Genomic DNA, 23,025 nt, shown 5'->3' on the forward strand with positions numbered 1-23,025 from the left:
GAAGGCTGAGTGGACCTTGGATCCCTCAATTCCTCCTCTAGGATCCCTTCTATTCCTTCTCTAGGATCGAATTTACAATGTTGAGGCTGCAGTACCGGCATTTCACCACTGTGCCACCAGGGCTCCTAAAAGGGCTTTGATTGCCTTGGTGGTAGACAACTTGTACTCAGAACTGGCAGGAGTGACTCTTAGTTCTTTCTGCTGGACCTCTGGATGGCTTTCTATACCATCAATAATGTATCTTTGTGGGATGGAACTTGAAGACATTATTTTGTGGTTTCTTTATTTATTCTTGTAGAAGGAAAGCTCCCAATTATGTTAGGACTTCTTGTTTAGCACATTGGCCATTGGCCTGTGGAAGCCCTCAGGATTCCATTCTGTCCCCAGTGCCATCTAACACAAACATGAAAGCACATGGAGAGGTGGTTCAGAGTTTGGAAATACAGTTTACTCTTCATATCTACGGGGGTTCTATTCCAGACTTCCCCGCGGGTGCCAAAAGCCACAGGACCACAGTGCATCATGTGTAGGCTGTGTGCTTGTGCTGTCATTGGGATTAATGGGGTGGTGCCATCCACAGATGTTCAAATCCATGGATGGCAAGTCTGTGGTTGGGGTGGCCTGACTGTAACATTACACTGATGACAACCAACTCTATTTTTCTTTTCCATCTCATTTCAGTGAAGCTATTTCATTCAAAATCTGATTTGTGCATTGGCTGAGGGAGAACAAATTGAAGTTTAATCCAGGAAGACATATGTGCCCTTTAGCATTTAGCAATAAGATCTGGAAATTCGGATTCAGCCTGTTCTAGATGGGATTGTACTCCTGAAAATACAGGTTCATTGTGCAAATGTAGTCCTAGATTCAGCCCTGAGTTGGGATGCCCAGGCATCTGCAATGGCCAGGAGTTAGCACAGTTAAAGCTGGTGTGGCAGATATGCTTGATGCTGGAGATGTCAGGTGCTGATGGAAGCTGCAGTCTTAAGAATCTATAGAGCACAATATATTCTCAATCTTTACTTTAGTGGTTAATGAACAAAAACCAACATGGTGAAAATGTGATTTTTAACAGCCATCTCTTGGTCTAGCATTAGGGTTATTTTTTTTTTTTTTTTGCAGATCAAGGATGAGAGCAACATCCAAAATTGCTTTAGTGCAGACAGAAAAAATTTATAATCCTAGACCCCAGTGCATAATATTATTAAATAAAGACTAAGAGCTAAGCAGGTGCCTTTTACTTCTCTTTCGTGCACTGGGGATTGAGAAAGACCTGTGGTCCCTAGTTCTTTGCTTTATAAATTACTGGGTAAAGGCTATAGCAGCAGACAGGTATCAGTGCCCATAATAATAAATTGTTGAATGCCCCTTTCTGCTTTATGGGTCCGTGTGTCTTGGAGATTTTCTTCTAGTTCTGCTTATGAGCAATATAGCAAGAGGATGATGATGATGATGATATAGTATTAGTGTTTCTTAACTGCTTTTCCCTATGAATTGAGGTGGAGAACAACAACAAATCAACAAATATGCAAATAGTTAAAAGTGCAACATTAGTTAAAATGTTTTACTTACTTTACTTACTTAAAACATTTAAAACACACATCAGTTTAAAAGAACAAACAAAACACATATGTATTAAAACAATCTGTGTTTAAAATTCATTGTTTAAAATTTATAATTTTAATCCCCCGCCCATCCTGATGGGCAGAAGAATGTGGTATGCATGCTTAGTGTAGAACCTGGCTCTTAAATCAAGTTTGCTGTGAGCTGTTTAGAGAGTGAAACAGGACTGTGTGATGCTTTCCATATTTTATTCTTCGTAAATGTGATGAATAGTAAATAGTAAAAAAGAAGATGCTTTTTATGGGGTATGGCTAATGCTTTTTCACTGAGATAACAGGAACAATTTTGTAGTGGCCAGCTCATTTGCTGTTTGCATAGGGTAGAATTGGAAATTAACAAGATGTACAAAGTATAATGAGCCAGCATGGCGTAGTGGTTTTGAGTGTTCGCCTATGACTGGAGGCTAGGGTTCGATTCCTAGCTCACCCATGAAATCCATTGGGTGACCTTGTGCAAGTCACATGCTCTCATCCTCAGGTTAAGGTAAAGGCAAATCTCCTCTGAACAAATCTTGCCAAGAAAACCCCTTGATATGGCCTTAGGTTCGCCATAAGTCAGAAGCAACTTAAAGGCACACAACACGCGCATGCATGCAAAGTATAATAAGGTTTGTTTTAATGGCTTATTAAAGATTGGCTGGGTGAATTCTGTCGTACATGTAGATGTTTGCCCACAGTAGATATTTATTGGACTGCATTTCCAATAAAAAGCACAAGTTACTATTTGGGGAACATTCTATTCTTTAATTTCTCGTTTCTTATCTCTTCTCGGATAAGAACTCTCTTACTGTTTTTATACCTTTTCATTTTTATTTTAAAACTCTTTGGTAAAGCTTCATTAAATAAAGTAATGGATTGAACATGACATTAAATATAAATGTGTATCTATGTTTAATTCACAGTTGATTTCAGCTTTATGATTAGTGGACATAGGAGGGATTGTAGTTCGGTGGCAAAGTAAGTGTTTTGTGTGGAGAAGCTTCCAGTTTCCATCCCTGGGATATTGAATTTTTTAAAAAGCAGGTAGTCTGAGTGCCTTAAGATATTCAGCCTTGCCTATCAGGGAGCGCTGGTGCCTCACCAGACTGCATATCCCAGGATTTTGTAGAATTTGAATCATGGCAGTTAAAATGGTGTCAAACTGCTTTAATTCTGCAATGTGGATATGGTCATGGTTGAGCCATATTCTTTCAATTTGGTAATGATTGATTTAACAGTGATTTGGAGGATGTCCCTTGTTCAGGATTTTTAAAAATAACCCAAACCTGATTTGCGTTTATGCATAAATTTGTCCTGTACCTCTTTTCTTAGCTCCTTTAGTCTTTATGAAACTGTTTCAATTTGGTTTCCAACAAATTCTGGGGCCTTCCCAAAGTGGATGTCCTTAATATGAGATTGATCTCAGATGGCCCTGGAATTGTGCACAGGTAGAGTCCATTCATCTACTTGTATGGCTTCTGAAAGGAGGGGGTTACATTAGAGCTTATTTAAGCATGTCACAGCAAAGGAGTGTGTCAATGCTTATGCAATGAACAGCTGCTACTTTATTTTTGTTTACTTAACTTTTCTGGCACAACAAAAATATTTTTACACCTCCAGAGTGTTGTTAATTTTGTATATATATTTCCAGAGCCATGTAAATCCCTTAAAATTCCAAATTACATCTTTACAAAATGTGGAAAAGTCAAAAGTAGGTGTGTGTGTGTGTGAATATTTCTGCAAGGTCTTTATTTTAGACAGGAGAGTATTCTCTGTTTATGGCTATTTCCTGATAGGGATGAATTTTAGACAGTTGGTAGAAGCTCACAAAAGATGCATAAAACTCGTTGTTGTTGTGTACATTCAAGTTTTGGGGTTGGGGTTTGGTAATTCCCTCCCTCCCCCAGCTTTATCTCATCAGTGATCTCTGGAATCCCATCCTTTGTTTCTATACCTTTCAGACCCTGAGATTGTGAACATTTTTAAAAATATGCAGGAAACAATAGAGATGTGTTGTAGTAGTTGTATTTCAGGTATTTGAATAATTTTTACAGAAACCATTGCTGTAGAAGTGGAAATGTATATGGTACTTAATTTTTAAAATACTAGTGACATTGGGCCATACGGGTGTCCTGTTTCTTGACCTTCTCTACTCTGTCATGTTAGCTTAGGCGTTGGTATAGTATAATTTAGCATTAGACCATAATTTTCAGAGTTGCTTCCTGTGCTGAGATGGGCAATTTCTGGTTCACATGCTAGGTTCTAGTTTTCAAAGCCAGTTATTTAGCCCTTGCGACTCTCTGAAAATTTCATCCAGTTACCCTGAATTCCACTAAAAAGAAAGCAGTGACTGTTGTTCTTTTTTTTTTAAAGAAATAATGTGAGATTGAGATTCCATACTTCCATGTTAAATGACTTAGAGATTTGTATTTATTGAACTAGTTATTCCAGGACTTATGAATTGTTAAAGCACTTGATGACAATAATAATAATAATAATAATAATAATAATAATAATAATAATATTTATTTATTTGTATCCTGCCTCTCCCTGTATTATATCGAGGCGGGTAACAGCAAACAAGAACAATAAAATCAAACATGAGTATCAGTAGATAAAAGCATAACAGGACACATTAGATCTTAGTTCCCTTATCTCCCTCCTGCCCTAAAATACCATTAAAAACAGTTCTCAATAAAATGGTTAATAAAATAAATCGAGATCAAAGTCCAGTGGGTACAGCTAAAGAAATGGAGAACAAAAAATTCTGATGAGATCAGTTTGGGAAGGCCTGTCGGAAGAGAGCCGTTTTTATTGCCTTCTTAAAGGGCTCCAATGATGTTAGATGGTGAATTTCATCCGGCAGGTCATTCCAGATTTTTGGAGCAGCAAAAGAGAACGTCCTGTGACTTTTTATAGAAATGTCTCTGTGTGCAAAGGGATCTTGTAACACCTTTGAGACTAACTGTGCAGAAGAGGTTATTGCACAAGCTTTCGTAGACTGTTTCTATATATTCCTTACTAACACAGTTGTGTCTCTGAACTGTATCTCTCTATGTGATGGCATTCGCATTGCTTTGTATGGGCCCCCTAAAACTTGCACCATACCGCCGATGTTTGGGGATATGAGTGTTGTGTTATATATCCAAATATTTTCTCCCACCATGATAGAATTGCCTATCCTTGTAGGGAGAGGGAAGTTTTTTTTACACACACAGGCATTTTTCTGAGCATGACAGGTTTGGTAAAAATGCCTTTCTCTGATATTCTAGCTTTCTTTGTACAGATATTTTATTTGTTTGTTTGTTTATTTATTTATTTTGGATGGAGGACCTCTAGGTAACCTGTACTTTGCAGACTAAAATGGTATACTTCAGATTCAGGTTTACCACTTCATTTGCTGCTTGTGCAAAGTAGGCTTAGCTGCTGCTTCATCTTCCATAACACATTTATTTTTAAATTCTTCATATTGCTGAGGTTAGTGGGAATGCATATAGCTCCTGTGGTATGTAGAGTGACGACTCTCTTGTTTCTAACTTTAACTCACTCAATTATAGGCTTATTTTTGAAACTAAACGATTGGAGATTGTAAGGCTTCTATTAAAGAGAGAACAAACAATGAAGTAAATTCCAACTAGGAGACTTAAATAGGTTACATTTTGTTCTTATTATTAGAGGATCAGAAGTAAGAGAATGGCGATACCTTGTATAGCTTTTTGCAGTGAGCATAAGCTTGTGTTTCTTGATATTGAGAGCCTGTGTAACTACCGGCTTGGATGGTAACCTCCATTGAACAAAAAAGTGACCTAGCAATTAAACTTTTGTAGGCAGAAAGAGTTTTGTTTCTCCATTTAGATCATGCATGTCTTATAAAGTGGGCTGGTAGTAATGTTTGTGGACTTATTTGATAGAGGGGCGAAACAGACTGCCTCTTTGTGCTGCTGTCCATTTTGATGCTCTAAAGCCAGCTTCTAGTTGCCTGGCTGCCCACATGTGGACCGGATCCAGGCGTTCCGGTGATGCAGGATTTATACACTGCCAGAGTACCATAAAGTCACCTTCTGTTCATGGTGGGGTGGGAAAAGACAGGTTTTTGCTGGTGCAAAAGGGGGGGGCAGCTCTATGCTGCTCCTTTTTTGGCTGGCAAAAAGGTGGATTGGGGCTGCCGCATGAGGTTACCAAGGCTTCAATCTGTCTTCGGAAGGGGTGGCCTGTTTCACCTCCGACTTAAAACTACACTTGTCCCTCCACATTTGCTGTGGTTAGGGGTGCAGGACCCCCGTGAATGTGGAATACCACAAATAATCCAAACACTATGTTTTTACCTGAGAGAACACCTCTCTAGGAATTTCTGGGTCTTCCAGTGCAACCCTGTGGTTAGCATCTGTCAGACACTGACCATAGAATTGGGTTGGAGGAGCTACAAATGTCTAGTAGAGTGTTCTCTCTAGGAATCTCTAAGTCCTTCAATGCGATGTTTGGTTAAAGTTAACGATAGAGTTGTGCTGGAAAACCTAGATATTCCTATAGAGAACATATTAATAAAATCTGTGAATAATCAAATCAGCAAATGTCAAATCCGTAAATGTGGAGGGATGAGTGTATTACATATTTCTTGTGTGTCTTCAAGTCATTACTGATGTACAGCAACTCTAATGCGAACTTATCACACACACCGTTTCCTGGAGCTGGGAGTGTTTTACTTGTTCAAGGTTACCCAGCGGCTGTCCATGGCCGAGCGGGGAATCAATCCCCAATCTCCAGACAACTATCCCCTCAGTGCATGAAATGATATGGACTTTGCACATGAAAATATGTGTATGCCACCAGACATTCATACATTTTTTTACTGTACCTACTCTGGAACCTAGCCATTAACTGGAATATTCTGTCCAAGCTTCCTGTACACAGAGGATATGTTTATAATAAAGATGATGTCTTTGTAACATCTGTCGTATGTTATGTGGTCCTCATGTTTTGGTTGGTTGTGCTTTCCTGATGCCATTCTTAATGTTATCTGGAGTCAGGGAATTCTGCTTAAATTCTTGAGATCCTATAGGAGAAAGAGGAATACAACTTCACAGATCAGTCTTGGGTTTTTCACTTTCTGTAGGTACTTGTGCTTTCGTTGCTTTGAACAACAGCCGTTGTGGTGTATATATACTACATTAATAGAATATAGGGCCCATTGCAGTCAGAAGGACAAGTTACTTGTGATACCATCACGTTGAATTCATGGCTCAGCTGGCCTAGTTTGGATGCAACACACTCATTTTAACAAGTTATTCATTGTAGAAACACACATTGTGGAAAATCTTGATTTTTGATTAGTTGATTTTGATAATCTAATTTTCTAAGAACTGGTTTAAATATCTGAAGTTTTAATTCAGTAATAGATGGTTAACACTAAATTTGAATGGTAAGAATGAACAAAAGTGATACAGTCGGCCTTTCTTATACACGGATTTTTTATACACGGATTCAAGCATACACGGTTTGAAAATGTTACAAAAAAGTATAAATTTACCTTGATTTTCCAATTTTTATAAGGGACACCATTTTGCTATGTCATTATATGTAATGGGACTTGAGCATACACGGATTTTGTTATACACGGGAGATCTTGGAACCAAACCCCAGCGTATAACAAGGGTCCACTGTAGTTAGTGCTAATGAATGAGAGATTGCTCAGGTATATTACAGTACTGTTATAATTGTAACAATACTGTAATCTAAAATTGGGATCCAGAAAGCTAATTTGGGAATGGCCAGGATCATGGGTTTACCCAGTAGTTGTTTTTTTTTTTTTTTAATTTCTCTTTCCTCATGGATGGCCATCATATAGCATATTTTAAATTGTTTCTGAAAGTCCCTTAGATCAGTGATACTCAAAATGATAGCCCTGGACTGGTGCTTATCACTAAACCATTGACTGCTAATCCTTAGGGAGTGTCCAGAGAAGACAAAACGGTTGTAGCCAGTGGTCCCAAAAATGATACTATTCCCTGGTACAACCAGGGTGGGTGGGTGGGTTTGCCAGGCCTAAAGTGACTAGTCCTACAGCTTTGGACTGAGCATACTGTTCATAAACTACAAAGCCAGCTCATATTTGGCTAAACGGGATGAAATGTGCCATTTTGCATCCCAACTGAAAAGTCCAGATTGCTCATTTCTATAACAGCAGCACTTTGGGAGCAATTTTTAATACTGATGTATGATAAAAACATACTATTTATAGTGCAGTAGAAGCAAGAGATAATACTGTAACCTTTTTTCCACCTCTTTGTTTCTAAAAGCTTGCTTTTACACGGGATGGACTCTGTGGTCTATGGAATGAAATGGTCAAAGATGGAGAAATCGTATACACTGGAACAGAACTTTCCCAAAGTAGTGAAGCATCTCCACGAAAAGGTAGGTTTCATTGTATGTAAATGAAGCAGTCCTTCAGTACAGTGAAAACAAATGAAACTGGTTTCCCTTTAGGATTTTTGTGCTATGAGTAGAAAGGTTTCATTTAGGTTTAGTGATTTTTATTTCCTACTGTCTCTGTTGGGCTCTTCATATAGTTGTTTTCCAATCTGATTAATTCTGTTACAACGTGGGGCAATTTCAGGTAAGTGGGAATTTTAGGTAGTTTAAATAAATTACAGCAGTACTTCTTTTTATGCTTTATGTTTTGGTAAATCATTAGTTCTGGTTATACAAAAATAGCTATACAGATTATTGCTTATTATTTTGATCATTGTTGCTTTAGAAATGTTGGACATTGGATATATAATAGCTACAAAAATATATAATAGCTACAAAATATATAATAGCTACAAAAATAGCTATACAGATTATTGCTTATTATTTTGATCATTGTTGCTTTAGAAATGTTGGACATTGGATATATAATTTAATAGAACATAAGGATGAGAGCACCAGATCCTATCTGAGCTTGAAAGTTAAGCAAGGTCAGCTCTGGCTGCTACTTTGATGGAGGATGGCCAATGAATATGAGTGTTGTATTTTGTATTTCAGAGGAAGGAACTGGCAAAACCACCTCTGAGTATTCTTTGGTTAAGAAAACTCTATGAAGTTCCTAGGATTGCCATAAATTGACGAGCAATTTGAAGCCTCATACACACACAAGGATGTTGAAATACATTTTTGACTTAAGATGAGGACTCCAGTCCTACATGCACTTGGGCCGGTTGATTAACTGACTGGGACAGAGTACTATATAGACATGTACAGAGTTGCACTGCAGAACAGCAGTCCTTATACCCACTTACCTGGACTTAAGTCTCATTGGATTCTGTGGAAATTAATTCCAATTAAAGTATATTGCCTTCATATGTCAAAGGCTTATAAAGTAATATTGTCAGAAATTCAGAGTGGATAATATACTGCAAAAAATAAAAATGATACTAATTTTACTCTAACAGAGAATTTTTAAAATGACATATTACTTAATATGGCTTCCTTTCTTAGGCTCTTTACAGACCGCCCAAAAGGGGCGGTCTCGCGCCGCTGCCGGTTGCAGCGCAGAGGAGTCGCAGCAGCCAAACCGCACGACTCCTCCGTGCTGCAAAGCAGCGCCAAAATGGCGCTTCTCTTTGCGGCACAGTTATGACGCCGCAAGCTGCCAATGGCGCACTCACAACATCATATGTGTCATGTGACGTGTGGACGCAGCGCATCCGCTACGTAAAGATGGCGGCCCCCGTGTGGAACGGGCACCGCCATTTTGTATGGACTGGGTCCGTATTAGGGTTAGGGGCGTCCGGAAGGGACACCTCTTTCTAACCCTAATACGGACCCAGTCCGTACTTTATGCCCGTTTGTAACAGGCCTTAGTTTCACCAACAATATCTTAACAATTGTATTGAGTTATGTAGAATTTGTCAGGATGTGTATAATCCACACTTAAACTTTGCCACTCTAATGACAAATACATATAAATGTGACCTCTGCTATATCTCCATGGGTATTTTATATGCAGGTGGAGTGTATATGATTTTTTTTTATTAGAGGTAATTTCTGGGAGGAATATAATTAAAATTTTGGGTGTACAGTATACTACAGCTTTGTACTATATATATATACCTTTATTTATGAAGCGCTGTAAATTTACACAGCGCTGTACATACAATCTTTTAGTTAGACGATTCCCTGCCCTCGGGCTTACAATCTAAAAAGACAAGACACAGAAGGAGAAGGGAGTGGTGGAGGGAAAGGGTAAGAGGTCCAGCAGTTCCTCTCTACCTCCAAGGCCTGGACCATATATATCTGTATAACTGTTTATTTTTATACCACTTTTCCTTGAGATCAAAGCGGTGTACATTTACTTAGAAGTAAAATATCCTTACATTTTGATTTTTTTAATTATTATACAGATAAATGCCTTTCTTTTTATAATAACAAGAACTCTCAAGGGAATTGAAGTTAAAAAAAGTGCTGATGCAATATAAGTTTTCATTTATAGTTCACATAACATGCATGTTAATTAATTGCAATCTGAATTTATTCAGTTCTGCAGTTACTATGTCAACCTCATGTATTGGTCAAGGGCAGTTAGTGCTTCTCTTCCTCCCTCTCTTCCATGACATTATTATATTAGAGGGAGTCTGAGGACACTGAATAACCTTTTCAGTAGTGAGACAGAACATTTGATGCAAATGGATTTTTTTTAAAAGTTACACTGTTGCATTTGTATATATTTTTTTAATTCTGTAGATGACAGTGCTGAAGGCCAAACTGGATCAAAAAAAGAAGATCAGAATGACAAGGAGAGGAAAGATGAAGAAGATACACCATTACCTACCTATAAAGCCAAATCAATTGTTGAAAGCTGGGTTTGGGGCAAACAGCCAGGTAATGCTTTCCCAATTTTGTTAATGGTGGTTGTGGTGATAATAATAAGAGTATAATAAGTCAGTGTTGTTAAGCATAGTACTTGTTATCGCTCCAATCCTATTGTCTTGTTGAAGCTTAGGGAAGGAAAAAGGGACTTTCTCTTGTTCTGCTTGCTATATGGTGCTAGGGGGCTGAACTGCTGGTTTTGAAGCTGATCGTATATTAGCTATTCTGAGAGAGAGTGAGACTTTGAAGAGGTGGAGCAGGGGAGAATCTGTTTCCTGTCAGGGCTGGTGAACTCAGATTCCAGTAACCAAGAAAACATCTTAGCATGGTAGAAAACAAAAGAGTTTTATTTCAGGTACAGAGACACAAGTTACCCATCTGAGGTTTTTGTCAGAACTAAAGGTCCATTCCAAAAGTCAGTGTAAAAGTTCACATCATCCACACACACATACACACGGCCGCTGTCCCCAGACTTTTATCCTGATCGATGCGACCTTTCAAGTCCCCTTCTCCCCTCTCCCATGTTTATCATTCAGTTGCCCTTACAGAAGGGAGAGAAGTACCCCTCCTTTAGAACCAGATGCTCTGTCAGGAAAGGCAGAGTCATTAACCCATAAATTTTCACCCTGTTCCCATTTGCCCCATCTGTTTGTTCGCAGACCCAAATAGCCCACTGGATTAATATACAACCCCCTTCGATATTCCCCATGTTCATCCTCCCAATAATTCACCAGGTTATCACAGCATTATAATGTTATGTCAGCATTTCATGAAATCATCATATTATCATGACAGAACCATGCATGGTTTTGACATTACCACTCTGTTCAAGAAATTTACCATAATCAATGGATTTTGATATCCATGGGTGGTCATGGAACCAAACCCAGCAGATACCAAGGGCTCACTGTATTTAAAAGTCCAAATTTCTTTGTTCCACTAGACCCGGTGCATTGATGGTTGCTGGTCTTAATACCGGGCTACCAGGCATGTACTACTTGTACTTTATCTGGTTAGCAGGGTCAGCCCCATTGCCAGTTACCAAGTAGGCAATATATCATTAGATTAAATTAGGGAAAGGCATGCTCTGGAGCCCAAAGAGCTGCGCCTGTCAGTTTTCAGGATCCCCGGAAGGCCACAGCCATGTCATCATTTTCATGACCTGATGTGACAGTGCATCACTGTTGTTGCTTTTTCCCCCTCAGCATGGAGGGGTTTCTTACTGTTTTGCAGTCGGGGACCTCCTGAAACAGAATGTTTAATATATGATTTTAAAAGTAGTATTTTTTCAGCTTTTTTCTAGCCAAAACTGGAGGGGGGGGGGGGGGGAAGAAATATTTTGCATTAGAGGTGCCAATGAGGGGGTCCCAAGGGCTGAAGCATGTGTGGCTGAAGTACCCCTTTCTGTTGATGCTTTTTCAAGTTAGAATATGAAAACCTGCAAGTTTCAGAGATTGTCATTATGGTGTTAAAAATGGCAGAAGATTGTGTTTGCAGATTTCTGCATTATAGGTTGAATCTGGATGTTGTCAAGAGTAGGTTAATTCCTTGTGTTTTTCGTGGGTCTGCTGCAGTTCTACCTAATTTTGGATCTCGCCTTGTCTAATTTGCATCCTATTATAACTGATGGTCAAGAGAACAAAATAGTGTATAATTTATATATTCAAATATATTCTCCAAAATAATCAGCAAAAACTACAAATTTACTAATTTCTAGTTTTGGCTCATTGGTTTATTTGCTGAATTTTTATATTAAGCGAAAATACTTGCTGTTATTCAGACGCTGAAATTGTACAGTTCAGCATGGCATGTTGCATGTAGGAATTTGCATTCAGTAATCAAAGTTAAGGTTGCTGAGGTGTAATTAGATTATTTTCTTTATTAAAGTATTGAGACTGCATGATGTCTATGTAGCGCTGTTTGGAAAATAATGGCTTAAAGCAAAAGGCTTCTTCATAAATTTAATCAGTGAACTCTGATTTTTTTGCTAAAAGTGAATCTCTTTCATACAATCATATAATTTAATATCAAGATTGTGTTTCAAACCATGCCAGTCTATACTTTGGTGTGTTTGGAGATGTCATCTTCCTACTTAGCAAGTTCATTACCGCTTTCATTGACCTGTTATCGTACAGATGTAATGGACTACAATTTGTATTAGTCCCAACCGGCTTTTTCTTTAATTTTTAGTTGTGACTGTTTCACTAGTTCTTCAGCAACATAGACATGCTACTGATATTGGACAGGAGTTACGGTTGCAAAATGCTGACATGCACGTGTCTATGAGCTGCAGTATGTTCCCTTGGGATTTTGTTTACAAAATAAACTTTGAGAGGTGTTATGGTAACAGCAGCTTATGCCCTGACTCTGTTCTGTCATGTAGTTGTCACAAGGCAGCAAAACTGAGTAGTAGTAATGTTGCATACATGTTGAGGCCATTCTGCAATGTGAGAGAAATTCCTTAGTCATTTGCGGAATATGGCTGGATATTCCTCATCATCCAGACATCTTTCAGATTATATATTTTTCTATGGAAACAGGTCATACCATCTGAAGAGTTATTACTGAACATTACAAATACAAAATTAACGGTCTTAACGGTGGTGAGTCTTGTTTAGAATTACTCATACAGCTCAAAATTGTGGTGTTGCTTAAAATCTGGGTCAGTTACCCAGGATTAACTGAAATAGTGCTTGATATTTATCAGACATCAAGTGCTTGCAGGTCAAAACAGATGACGACACTCCATAAATCTGAGACATAATTGTTTTGTATCTTCTTCACTTGTCTGAAAAGAACCCACACAGAGAAAAAGACCATGAATTGGACCCATGTAGGGGAAGGGGGAATGTATCTCCATGCCAGTTCTTCTCACTGCTGTTTGCCCTATTGTGTGATGCAAATACCTCATTTTTTATGTTTTCTCTTCTAAGCAATCTAATTGGGGAAATAGATAGGAAATGCAAACTAAAGGTTAAGCCCTTTGTGTGGTTGAGACCTGGCTTTTAACTTCATTGCTTCTTTGATTGGGTTACTGGTCTTTTAACCTGTCATCTAGTTCATTAATCAGTGTATCCCAAGACTGACCCATAGTGGTAAAGATAAAAACATTAAAAATTAAAAAGAACTGTTAATGTTCAGTTTTTGTAAATTGATATTAATAGTATATTATTTCCAGTAACTACTTGACTGCTCTATCTGTGACCAAGGAAGAGCTGTACCTGAAGATATGTCCAGCTGCTTTGTGTTGCACTGTGTTGCTGTAACTGTTGTCAGCTACCTTCCACACTCCTTTTTCATACATAGGCATTCCTTGTATCTAGAAACGTCTAGTTTTCTTCACCAGAATTTGTAATGATCTACACCATGACCTGTATTTTGGTATAGGTTCTGTCCCAAGTGCCAGTGTACCTCTAGATAGTTGCAATGTATCTTCAGCCAATCTCTCACTTTCTACAATGTACTGTTTGGTCAGTACTAAATAACATGTGGTGTTGGGCAGATCAGGGAGAAACATCACTTTGGTACCAGCCTTTTGGCTTTTTGTAGAGAAAAAAAATTAGAATAAACCTTACATAGATTAAGATAGCATGCCATCATAGCATTCCGTTCCATAAATGAAGTAAATATAGCAATAAACAAAGTATATCCATTGGACAACTTGATTTAACATTTCCTTGCATTGTACACTGGTGCCTCGGGATACGAAATGATCGGGTTACGAAATTTCCGGGATACGAAAAAGTTGGATTGGCAAAAACTGTTTCGGGTTACGAAATATTTTTCGGGTTACGAAATTCATTTCGGCGTGAAATTCAAATGCTGCAAAGTGCAGCTATAGGCTTTCCAGTGCTAACGGAAAGCCTTTTCGGGTTACGAAATTTTCGGGTTACGAAAGGAATGGCGGAACGAATTAATTTCGTAACCCGAGGCACCAGTGTACTCTGAAAATAAATTAGAAAAACAAACAAACCTGTACTTCTAAATAATAAAGAGTGCATTTTATTTCTTTTATTATCCTGAACCATCAAATTTCTTCAAATTAAATTCAGCTTTATATATAATATGCTCAATACTATATATTGCATAAGTAATATAAATCTTTTTTGTTCTAGATGTGAATGAGTTGAAAGAGTGCCTTTATGTCCTGGTGAAGGAGCAGCAAGCTCTAGCCAAGAAAACTGCTACCACAACACTCTCTGCCCTGAGACTAAAACAGAGACTTGCGATCTTAGAACGCTATTTTATTGCATTAAATAGGACTGTTCTTCAAGACAATGTCAAGGTTAAGTGGAAAAGCAGCAATATTCCTTTGCCCGCTGTGGACAAGAAAAGGTAAAAACCTGTTCAAAGAAATCTCTTTCCTCCTCCCCCCACCCCTTTGTTCTGTTACTTGAGGCCTAAATTCAGTTGCTAGACCCACTCAGTCATTAGAATTTACATAAGTATTGGATAACCTTTCAGCAGTTGATTAAAAATGTCCACTCTAGCTAAGACTAGCATTTTGAGCTGATTTTTCCTTTACTCAGAGCTGAGACAGTTGGTATGTTGTTCCTTAGTGTAAGGAAAAGTTGTAGTTTGTTACTACTGTAAATTTGACTTAGGGCAACACTATAAATGAGAGACTTTCAAGAGCCCTGGTCATCAGCTGCCCTGCTCAAGTCTTACAAAGTCAGGGTCATGATGTTCTTGATCGAATTAATCCTCTTGTAGTGCAGTCTTCCTCCTTCCTTACTGTTTTCCACTTTACTAGGGGAAGGTAAAGGAAGGTATTTATTGGCAGTTTGTATTGATATTTTATGATCAAGGATACAGATGTCTTGCGCGGCTGTTCATATGTTCCTGGCTAGAAATGTGGTAGAGCTGTTTCTTGGTGCTATACCATAGATGGAACATTTGGTCTGGCTTCTTAAGGTTTAACATTTTTAAAAAATAATTTTTCTAGTCAAATACTTAATGAAATATTGTGTATATTTGTAATTACCCCCACTTCTCTCTGTTTTTGTTTGCAGCATAGTGACCATTTACCATGTACATAGTATAATCAATTAGAAATTGTCATCTCCTACTCCACAGCTTTAAATTAGATTATGGTTAACTTTGTGTACAAAAGTGATTGGTAGTATATAGTTGGTAAATTGGAGCCAGGGTTCCATAGAAGTGTCCTTTGATACTTAATAATATTTTTCTTCATTTCAACTGAGCATAGGAGGTTAATTTTTCTGCTTAGGCAATCAACTAGAATCTACCTGAATACCTCCAGTATTTTTAAGAATGTTTGCACAGATGTTTAATTTAAGTAAATGTATTGTGTTCTTCTCTTTCAGTCCCAGACCTATTGGCAAAGGTGTAGAAGGTCTTGCTCGTGTAGGATCAAGAGCTGCTCTTTCATTTGCTTTTGCATTCCTGCGGAGAGCTTGGAGATCAGGTATAATTGGACAGCGCTATTATTAATAGGATTGTTATCTAAATGTTTTGTTTTAATTTAGGTCTTTTACCTTACAATCCTGTAAGCATCTATAAAAGAAGTTCCGCTGAATTCTCATTGAATTCAGTGGATCTTAGTCCCAGATAAATTCGTATGGTATTGCAACCTAAGCATTATGAATTTAGCATATTCTTAAGGATCATGGCAGTGTGACTCTTAACTTGATTGCCTAGACCATTTTCATTTGGAGGATACAGCTCTGAGGCTGAGAGACAGTAAGTTGCATTTATACCTTATTTTCAAATGGAAGATGTAAAATGCTACTTTAAGAATTTTTGTACTCTCAGTTGCTTGTGCAAAGTATCCTAATTTTTGAAAGCTCTGGTCCATTGGTGAGTTTGCTATTTAGCAGGAAAGTGTGAGGCTTCCTTGGGTGTATAGAATTAGTTACATGAGGGATGGAGAAATCTTGGTTTTCCAGATGTTTGGCCCACAGCTCGCACATTGACTTACCCTTCATGAGGAGTTCTGGCAGTTTGTAGGCCAAAACATCCAGTGGGTCAAAGGCCTTGTGTTTCTGAATTACAGTGCTTTTCAGATTTATTTACTATACAACTTTTCCAGATTTTGCTGTCTTAAAGCTTGGAAATGAAATGGATTTAATTGACACGTTGGCCTGAGGTACACAAGATAATCAATACTGTGAAGATATTAGATATTTTTATTGTGGATGAATAATTAAGTAAACAAAAACAAACTGCTACTAGGTGATTGCACAGGTATTCATCCCCCTGAGTGAATACTTGGTAGAAATATCTGTCGTAGCTATTATGTGAGGGTCATTGGATAAGTCACTATCAACTTTGTGCATCTGGTTCCTCCTATTTTTGCACATTCTTATTGGCAAAATTACTCCAGCTTTCAGGTTGAGCAGGGCCATTGGCAAATAGCTACTTCTAAGTCTTGACACAAAATTTCCATCAGGTTGAGGTCTGAGCATTTACTGGGCCATTCTTAAGGCATTCAGCTTCCTGTTTTTAAACTACTTTAGCTATATGTTTAGGGTAATTGTCCTACTGGATGGTGAAGCTTTGCCCCAATCCCAGGTCCCTTGCAATCCGAACGAGGATTTCCTCCAGAAAAACCCTATATTTCACTCCATCCATCTTGCTTCACTTCTAATCAGTTTCCCACGCTCCTGCTGAGGAAAAGTATTCTGGACAATGCAAGGCTGCCCCCACCATGGTAATGATGTTCTCAGGGCAATGAGTGTGGTTGGCTTTGCACATCAAAGTTTGTAGTAATACCTAGAAGTTTAACTTGGGTGACATCATACCAGAAAAACTTTCCCCAACATGTTTGCTCTATCTTTGCAAAAAAACAAAAACAAACAAACAGACAAAAAACCCACAGGCTTTAATATGGGCTTGATTCAGCAATTGATTTTTTCTTCACTGTTGTTCCATGCACCCCAGCTTTGTGGAACACCTGGGTGATAGATGACCCTTGGACAGGTTCTCCCATCTGCAGAGCTCCACAGCTTCTTCAGCGTTACCATTGTCCTCTTCGTTGCTGTGCTTTACACAAACAGCAAGTGACAGTTTGTACCTTGACAGCATTGAGTATCTTGTGTACATTAAGTATTAACAATGGTGCGTTACAGACGCGCCGAAGGGGCGTGCTAGGGTTAGGAAGGGGCGTATTAGGGTTGAGAAGGGGCGTCCCTTCCAGGCGCCCCTCAACCCTAGTATGGACCGAGTCGGTACAAAATGGTGGCGCCCGTCTACACGGCGGCCGCCATTTTGACGTCGCGGACACGTAGCGTCCGGACATCGCACACTGGAAGTGACGCCGTGAGTGTGAGACTAGCGCCTCGCGGCGCCACTTCCAGGGCGCAGAAAGAAGTGCCGTTTCGGCACTTCTTTCTTGCTGCGTCCGGGAACCGCGCAGTTTGGCCGCTTTTAGGTGGTCTGTAATGGGCCAATGACAGCTAAAATCTGTTTCAATGCTGCGTTGTAATGCATTGAATGTGGAAAAGTCAAAGCAATTGTGTGTGAATACTTCTGTGAGTATGTGCTACTTGTGTTTTTGGCTTAAATTTGTAGAACAGTGTGTGCTTTATTCTCATTTTATTTTCTTTATCCTCTTGTCATAGCCACAGAATTGTAGTACAGATGTGGCTCTTCAATTTATTGGCTGAATTCTAAGAGTATATTTGCAGATCTGGTTTGATGGCATAATATCAACTTAAGTTGGGCTGTATTTCCCTAATGTAGCAAACATGTTGTATGCAATTGTTAGGTGAGGATGCAGATCTTTGCAGTGAATTGTTACAAGAGTCTCTTGATGCCCTGAGAGCACTACCTGAAGCATCACTCTTTGATGAAGGAACAGTATCATCTGTATGGCTGGAAGTTGTGGAGAGAGCAACTAAATTTCTAAGGTCTGTTGTGACTGGGTAAGTTTCTTCTTTAAATGTTCTTTTAATTGGTGTGTGGATACTGTTGTAAGGTTTCAAGATGAAAAATTATTTTGAATGTTTTTAGCTGGATATATTTTCTGCCCCTGTGTTCTGTGCTTGAACAATGAGGCAACTGATGTTAGATATTTTTGAGTTTTTCCTTTTAAAAGTCTTGTGATTGCTATAAGTTAATGTGAACTCTAGCTTATACATCTTTCTTCCCATTTCTTTAAAAATGCATATCCTGGATTTATTCATATTCTATAAATGCAGGTAAGTGTGGAGGAGAAGTAATGTTGGATTAATAGACTACTGGAAAAGAAACTGGAACATTAAAAACAGTGTGGCTTAGCTGTATTTTAAAATGTTTTTGTGTAAAAATACTATGTAACACAGAGGTTTTTATTTACTTATTTTGGCATATTAATTTTTAACAAAGTTGATTTCTACTTTATATTAGAGATATCCATGGAACCCCAGGTTCAAAAGGATCAGGAAGCATTCCTTTGCAAGACCAACACTTGGCACTTGCTATATTGCTAGAATTAGCTGTCCAGAGAGGCACACTAAGGTAAGCATGGGAAAACAGAATCTTTTTACAGTTTTATGACCCCATTCAGTCTTTATAACAGCATGGTTAACATTGTGTGTGTGTATTCCTTATAAAATAAAATAAAATTGAAAGGGCAATTATCTGTTCCACATACTCAGCTGTGTTGATTCTTCTCCCCACCAGCCAAATGTTGTCTGCTGTTATGCTGTTGCTTCAACTCTGGGACAGTGGCACCCGGGAAACAGATAATGAACGATCAGCACAGGGAACTAGTGCCCCCCTCCTTCCTCTCCTGCAAAGATTCCAGAATATAATTTGTAATAAAGAGATGAACAATACTGAAGAAGAACTTCAGGTAGGTACATCTCTCATTAATGGTAAATTGTGGACTGCAGTTGCCCTTAACTATTATTTGTGTGACTCATGGGGCCTCAACTTGCCCCACCTTTGCCTTATTGCTTTTTTCCACTGCTTAGCTGAAGAACCATTGGGTGGCTAGGGGAACATATTGCTGTTTTGTTTCAGTCTCCTCAAACAGATTACTAATAGTATGGAGACCAGCAGTCTGCAACTCTCACCAGTCTCTTGATTTCAGCAGGCAGGGTGGGGAGGCCTAACCCTCTCCATCCTTGTCTGATGAAATATGTCTGTGCAGCCCACTGCCTGCCTTTCTATGCATGTGGTCTTCAGGACCATAATTGATTCAGTCAGCACTTCAGCATTTCATTGATTCTGAGAATGTGCATCTTAACTTTACTTTAAATCAAAGTTATTGAATCCATTATAGGTAGCACTTTACATATATCTACAATTTCCCTGAAATCATTTGTGAACTTTGTGTACAAAGAAAATAAAGTAGGGTGAAGTGCAAACTGAAAACATTTGGAAACATTGTTTCTCTTGACAAGGGAAAGGCATTAAATATGTATCCATAATATACTGTATACTAGAGTGGGCAAAGTGCAGTTTCATGGGGCACTCCAAGGATGTTCGGTGGCCCCAGTAGTATTCCCATCCCCCAATGCCCTTTGGAGGCATGGAGGCATAATGGTATTTTCTCCATGTGTTTGTGCCTTCTTGGGTCACTGTACTGCCAGGCAAAGACTTTTAAAGACAGGAGCTAAATAGGAAGTGACATTTGGTTACATCTAGTTGTTAAAAAAGAATTAATTTTATTGGCGGGGTGGCAGTGGAGGTTGGAGCTTTCCAAGGTCTCATGGGTGTTAGTGTGACTCCCAAGCTTCCAACATTTGCCCACATACATCAGTTTTGTCTCAAGCAGGGTCCCCCCCCAAAAAAAAAATGTTCCATAAATGTTGGGGTTTCTTTAACAGTGGGAATTAATATACAATTTAAAACTCATTAAGTTATATAACAGCTCTTGAAAGCTTTAATAGTAAGCTTAGAAAGCTTTAATAGAAAGCTTTAATTAGGGGATCACCCATTATTTCAACAAAAAACACATCGAGGCAACTCTTTAAATGTTGCATAGTTTAAGAGAACATACTTTAAAAGCTCTTAATTTTTATTTTAGATGCTGTCTTACCCATTAAGTCCAAATGAAAACTTCCTACGGTATCTGATACTGCCACAGGACAATGAACTAGCAATTGATTTAAGGCAAACAGCAGTTGTGATTATGGCTCACCTAGATCGACTAGCCACTCCCTGTATGCCTCCCCAATGCAGTTCTCCAACATCACATAAGGTAATGTGCATATGCTATCCAGTAAAAAGGTTTTATTGATAGATTAATCAACAGTTAATGGAAAAATTTTAAGCAATTTAAAATTGAGAGAGGGGTGGAGCTGGAGAGTTGTTTCAGCCCATGCAAATGTATACAGTCTAGCCCAGTATAATGTTTGACATTGGACAACGGTTCCTATGCTGCACAACAAACTGCTTTAGACTCTCTCCTCAATTTCAGCAGGCAGACTGTCATGCAGTTTGGAAGGCTTAGTGAATTTATTTTTCTAGTGGTGAGCATGCTGTAATTGAAGCAACTGACTTTCTGGAGATGCATGGGGAAAGTGATGAGATGAAAAACTGCAACTGAAAGAGAAGACTTGGTGGCCCTTGAGTGTGAACTGGAACTGTACCTGCTTATCTTCTGGATCCTTCTCACAATAATTGGGCAAAATGAACAAATATGAACGAAGGTCTTGGTACAGATGCAAATTCTAGAGTAAATTCATTGAATCAGTGGGGTTTACATAAATGTTGACTCATTATTCAACAGCTGATTCAATTATTCTGTTCTGGTTGGGACTAGCAATTTGCTGAAAGTGACCTAAATCCTGTCTGATCTTGGAAGCTAAGTAGGGTCAGCCCTGGTTGGTTAGTACTTGAATGAGAGAGTGCCAACGAAAACCAGGTGCTATTGGCTGTATTTCAGAAGAAGAAACTGCTTTAAAAAGCCCCATGAAATTAATGGTGGTTGCCATAAGTGAACAGGTGATTTGAAGGCATGTGTGCATGTCTACACACACATGCACAGAGTTGCAACCAAACTTTTGAACGTGTTTAAATGTAGTATTGAGGGAGTAAACTACTATTGAAAAACATGTTTAAAATAAACACTGATATAGGAAAGTAAGTCTGACCTTTCTGACCTGTTGTACCTCCACGTAGTGCTGGGAAGTTGTTGTCTCATTTCTCTTGCTCTGTTTTGGATGCATATATCTGATGCTAAATGAAAATTGGTTGAGCTAATATAATTGTTAATAAGTGATCCTAATGCATTCTAAACCAAGGTATTAAATGTTATTTTTTGAAACAATGAATTGCCTTTCAGGGTTCTTTGCAAGAGGTCATAGCATGGGGTTTAATTGGATGGAAATATTATGCCAATGTGAGTGGTCCAGTTCAGTGTGAAGGACTTGCCAATTTTGGAGTTACACAGATTGCTTGTGCAGAGAAGCGTTTTTTAATTTTATCTAGAAATGGACGTGTTTACACACAAGCATACAATAGTGACACACTGGTAGGTGACCTCTCCTAACTTCCTAATATATTCTTAGTAATGTATAACTAATGTCTGATATCTTCTGTTAAATTAGTATTTCTGTAAAAGAGGTGTGGTTTCAATAGGAAAATCAGCATCTATGTTTTTTTAATGAGGTGTTTGTTATCTTTGTAATTGGTTTAAGAAAAAATTGTTATAAAGTTCTTGTCAAATAGAGCTGTTCAGAGTCTTTAAAGAGCTGATTACACATCTGTTTTTTCTAGTCTTAAAATCAGATGTTTGGAATTAATATTGAATTGGGGACTGAGGATTAATGTTTCCCATCCACTCTGGTTCCCTGATTAATTCTTCACCTGCCAGGAACTTACTCTTTAGCTTTTGAAAGGGAGAAGGAGAGACAAAATATTGTAATTATTTGTTTTCTCATCCGTGGCTTATTTAAGATTTGTATAGGAGAGAAAACATTTAACTCTGCCTTGCTAAATAAGCCAATCCATTGTGACATTTGGACAGATTTGAAATTTTTATAAAATCAGTTCAGCTGATCATGGCTTTCCCTCATTGTCTGCTGTTTGGACTTTGGAGTTTTAAATAAACATTTTGAGTGAAAAGGTTTTAGCTATTGATACTTTTTAAGATACCATTTTTATTGAAGCTCTTTTTCTTTGTCCAGACATAACAATGATTTCTCTGTACAAGATCTATTTCTCCATTTTGCAGCAAAGCTTATTGTAAAACTGTATGTGTGTTCAACATAGGGACCACAACTGGTGCAAAGTCTTGCTTCACGAAACATTATCAAGATTGCAGCACATTCTGATGGCCACCACTACCTTGCTCTGGCAGCAACTGGAGAAGTTTTCTCTTGGGGATGTGGAGATGGTGGGCGACTGGGCCACGGAGATACTGTGTAAGTGTCCTAGAACACCAGTTACAATCAGCCTGACAGTTAAATGCTTCCTCCTCCCACTAGATATTAAGACTAGAATTATGTAATGGGTGTTCTGTAAGGGCCAACTGCAGTGGAAGCCTATTTTGGAAGTCTCAAAATACTATTTTGTTTTTATTTGCACAGTGAAATCAAATAAAACAGGGCACCTTATTCTGACTCTGCTATGAAGATTTTAAACTTGCATGATTTTGTGTACCTTGCAGTTTTATTTTATATTC

General features: G+C 38.4%; 1 protein-coding gene across 1 annotated transcript in view; it reads left to right on the top strand.

The window, feature by feature from the left end:
• Window positions 1–23,025, top strand: part of HERC2 (HECT and RLD domain containing E3 ubiquitin protein ligase 2) — a 127,478-nt gene that overhangs the window by 4,567 nt on the left and 99,886 nt on the right. The window contains exons 3-12 of the mRNA XM_042458402.1: window positions 7,898–8,012; window positions 10,323–10,460; window positions 14,564–14,783; window positions 15,776–15,876; window positions 18,178–18,334; window positions 18,798–18,908; window positions 19,074–19,245; window positions 20,425–20,598; window positions 21,685–21,873; window positions 22,614–22,765. Of these exons, the coding sequence (XP_042314336.1) occupies window positions 7,898–8,012; window positions 10,323–10,460; window positions 14,564–14,783; window positions 15,776–15,876; window positions 18,178–18,334; window positions 18,798–18,908; window positions 19,074–19,245; window positions 20,425–20,598; window positions 21,685–21,873; window positions 22,614–22,765 (1,529 nt within the window). The remainder of the gene's footprint in view (window positions 1–7,897; window positions 8,013–10,322; window positions 10,461–14,563; window positions 14,784–15,775; window positions 15,877–18,177; window positions 18,335–18,797; window positions 18,909–19,073; window positions 19,246–20,424; window positions 20,599–21,684; window positions 21,874–22,613; window positions 22,766–23,025) is intronic.

The sequence above is a fragment of the Sceloporus undulatus genome, chromosome 3, assembly GCF_019175285.1.
Source record: "Sceloporus undulatus isolate JIND9_A2432 ecotype Alabama chromosome 3, SceUnd_v1.1, whole genome shotgun sequence".
Taxonomy (NCBI): domain Eukaryota; kingdom Metazoa; phylum Chordata; class Lepidosauria; order Squamata; family Phrynosomatidae; genus Sceloporus; species Sceloporus undulatus.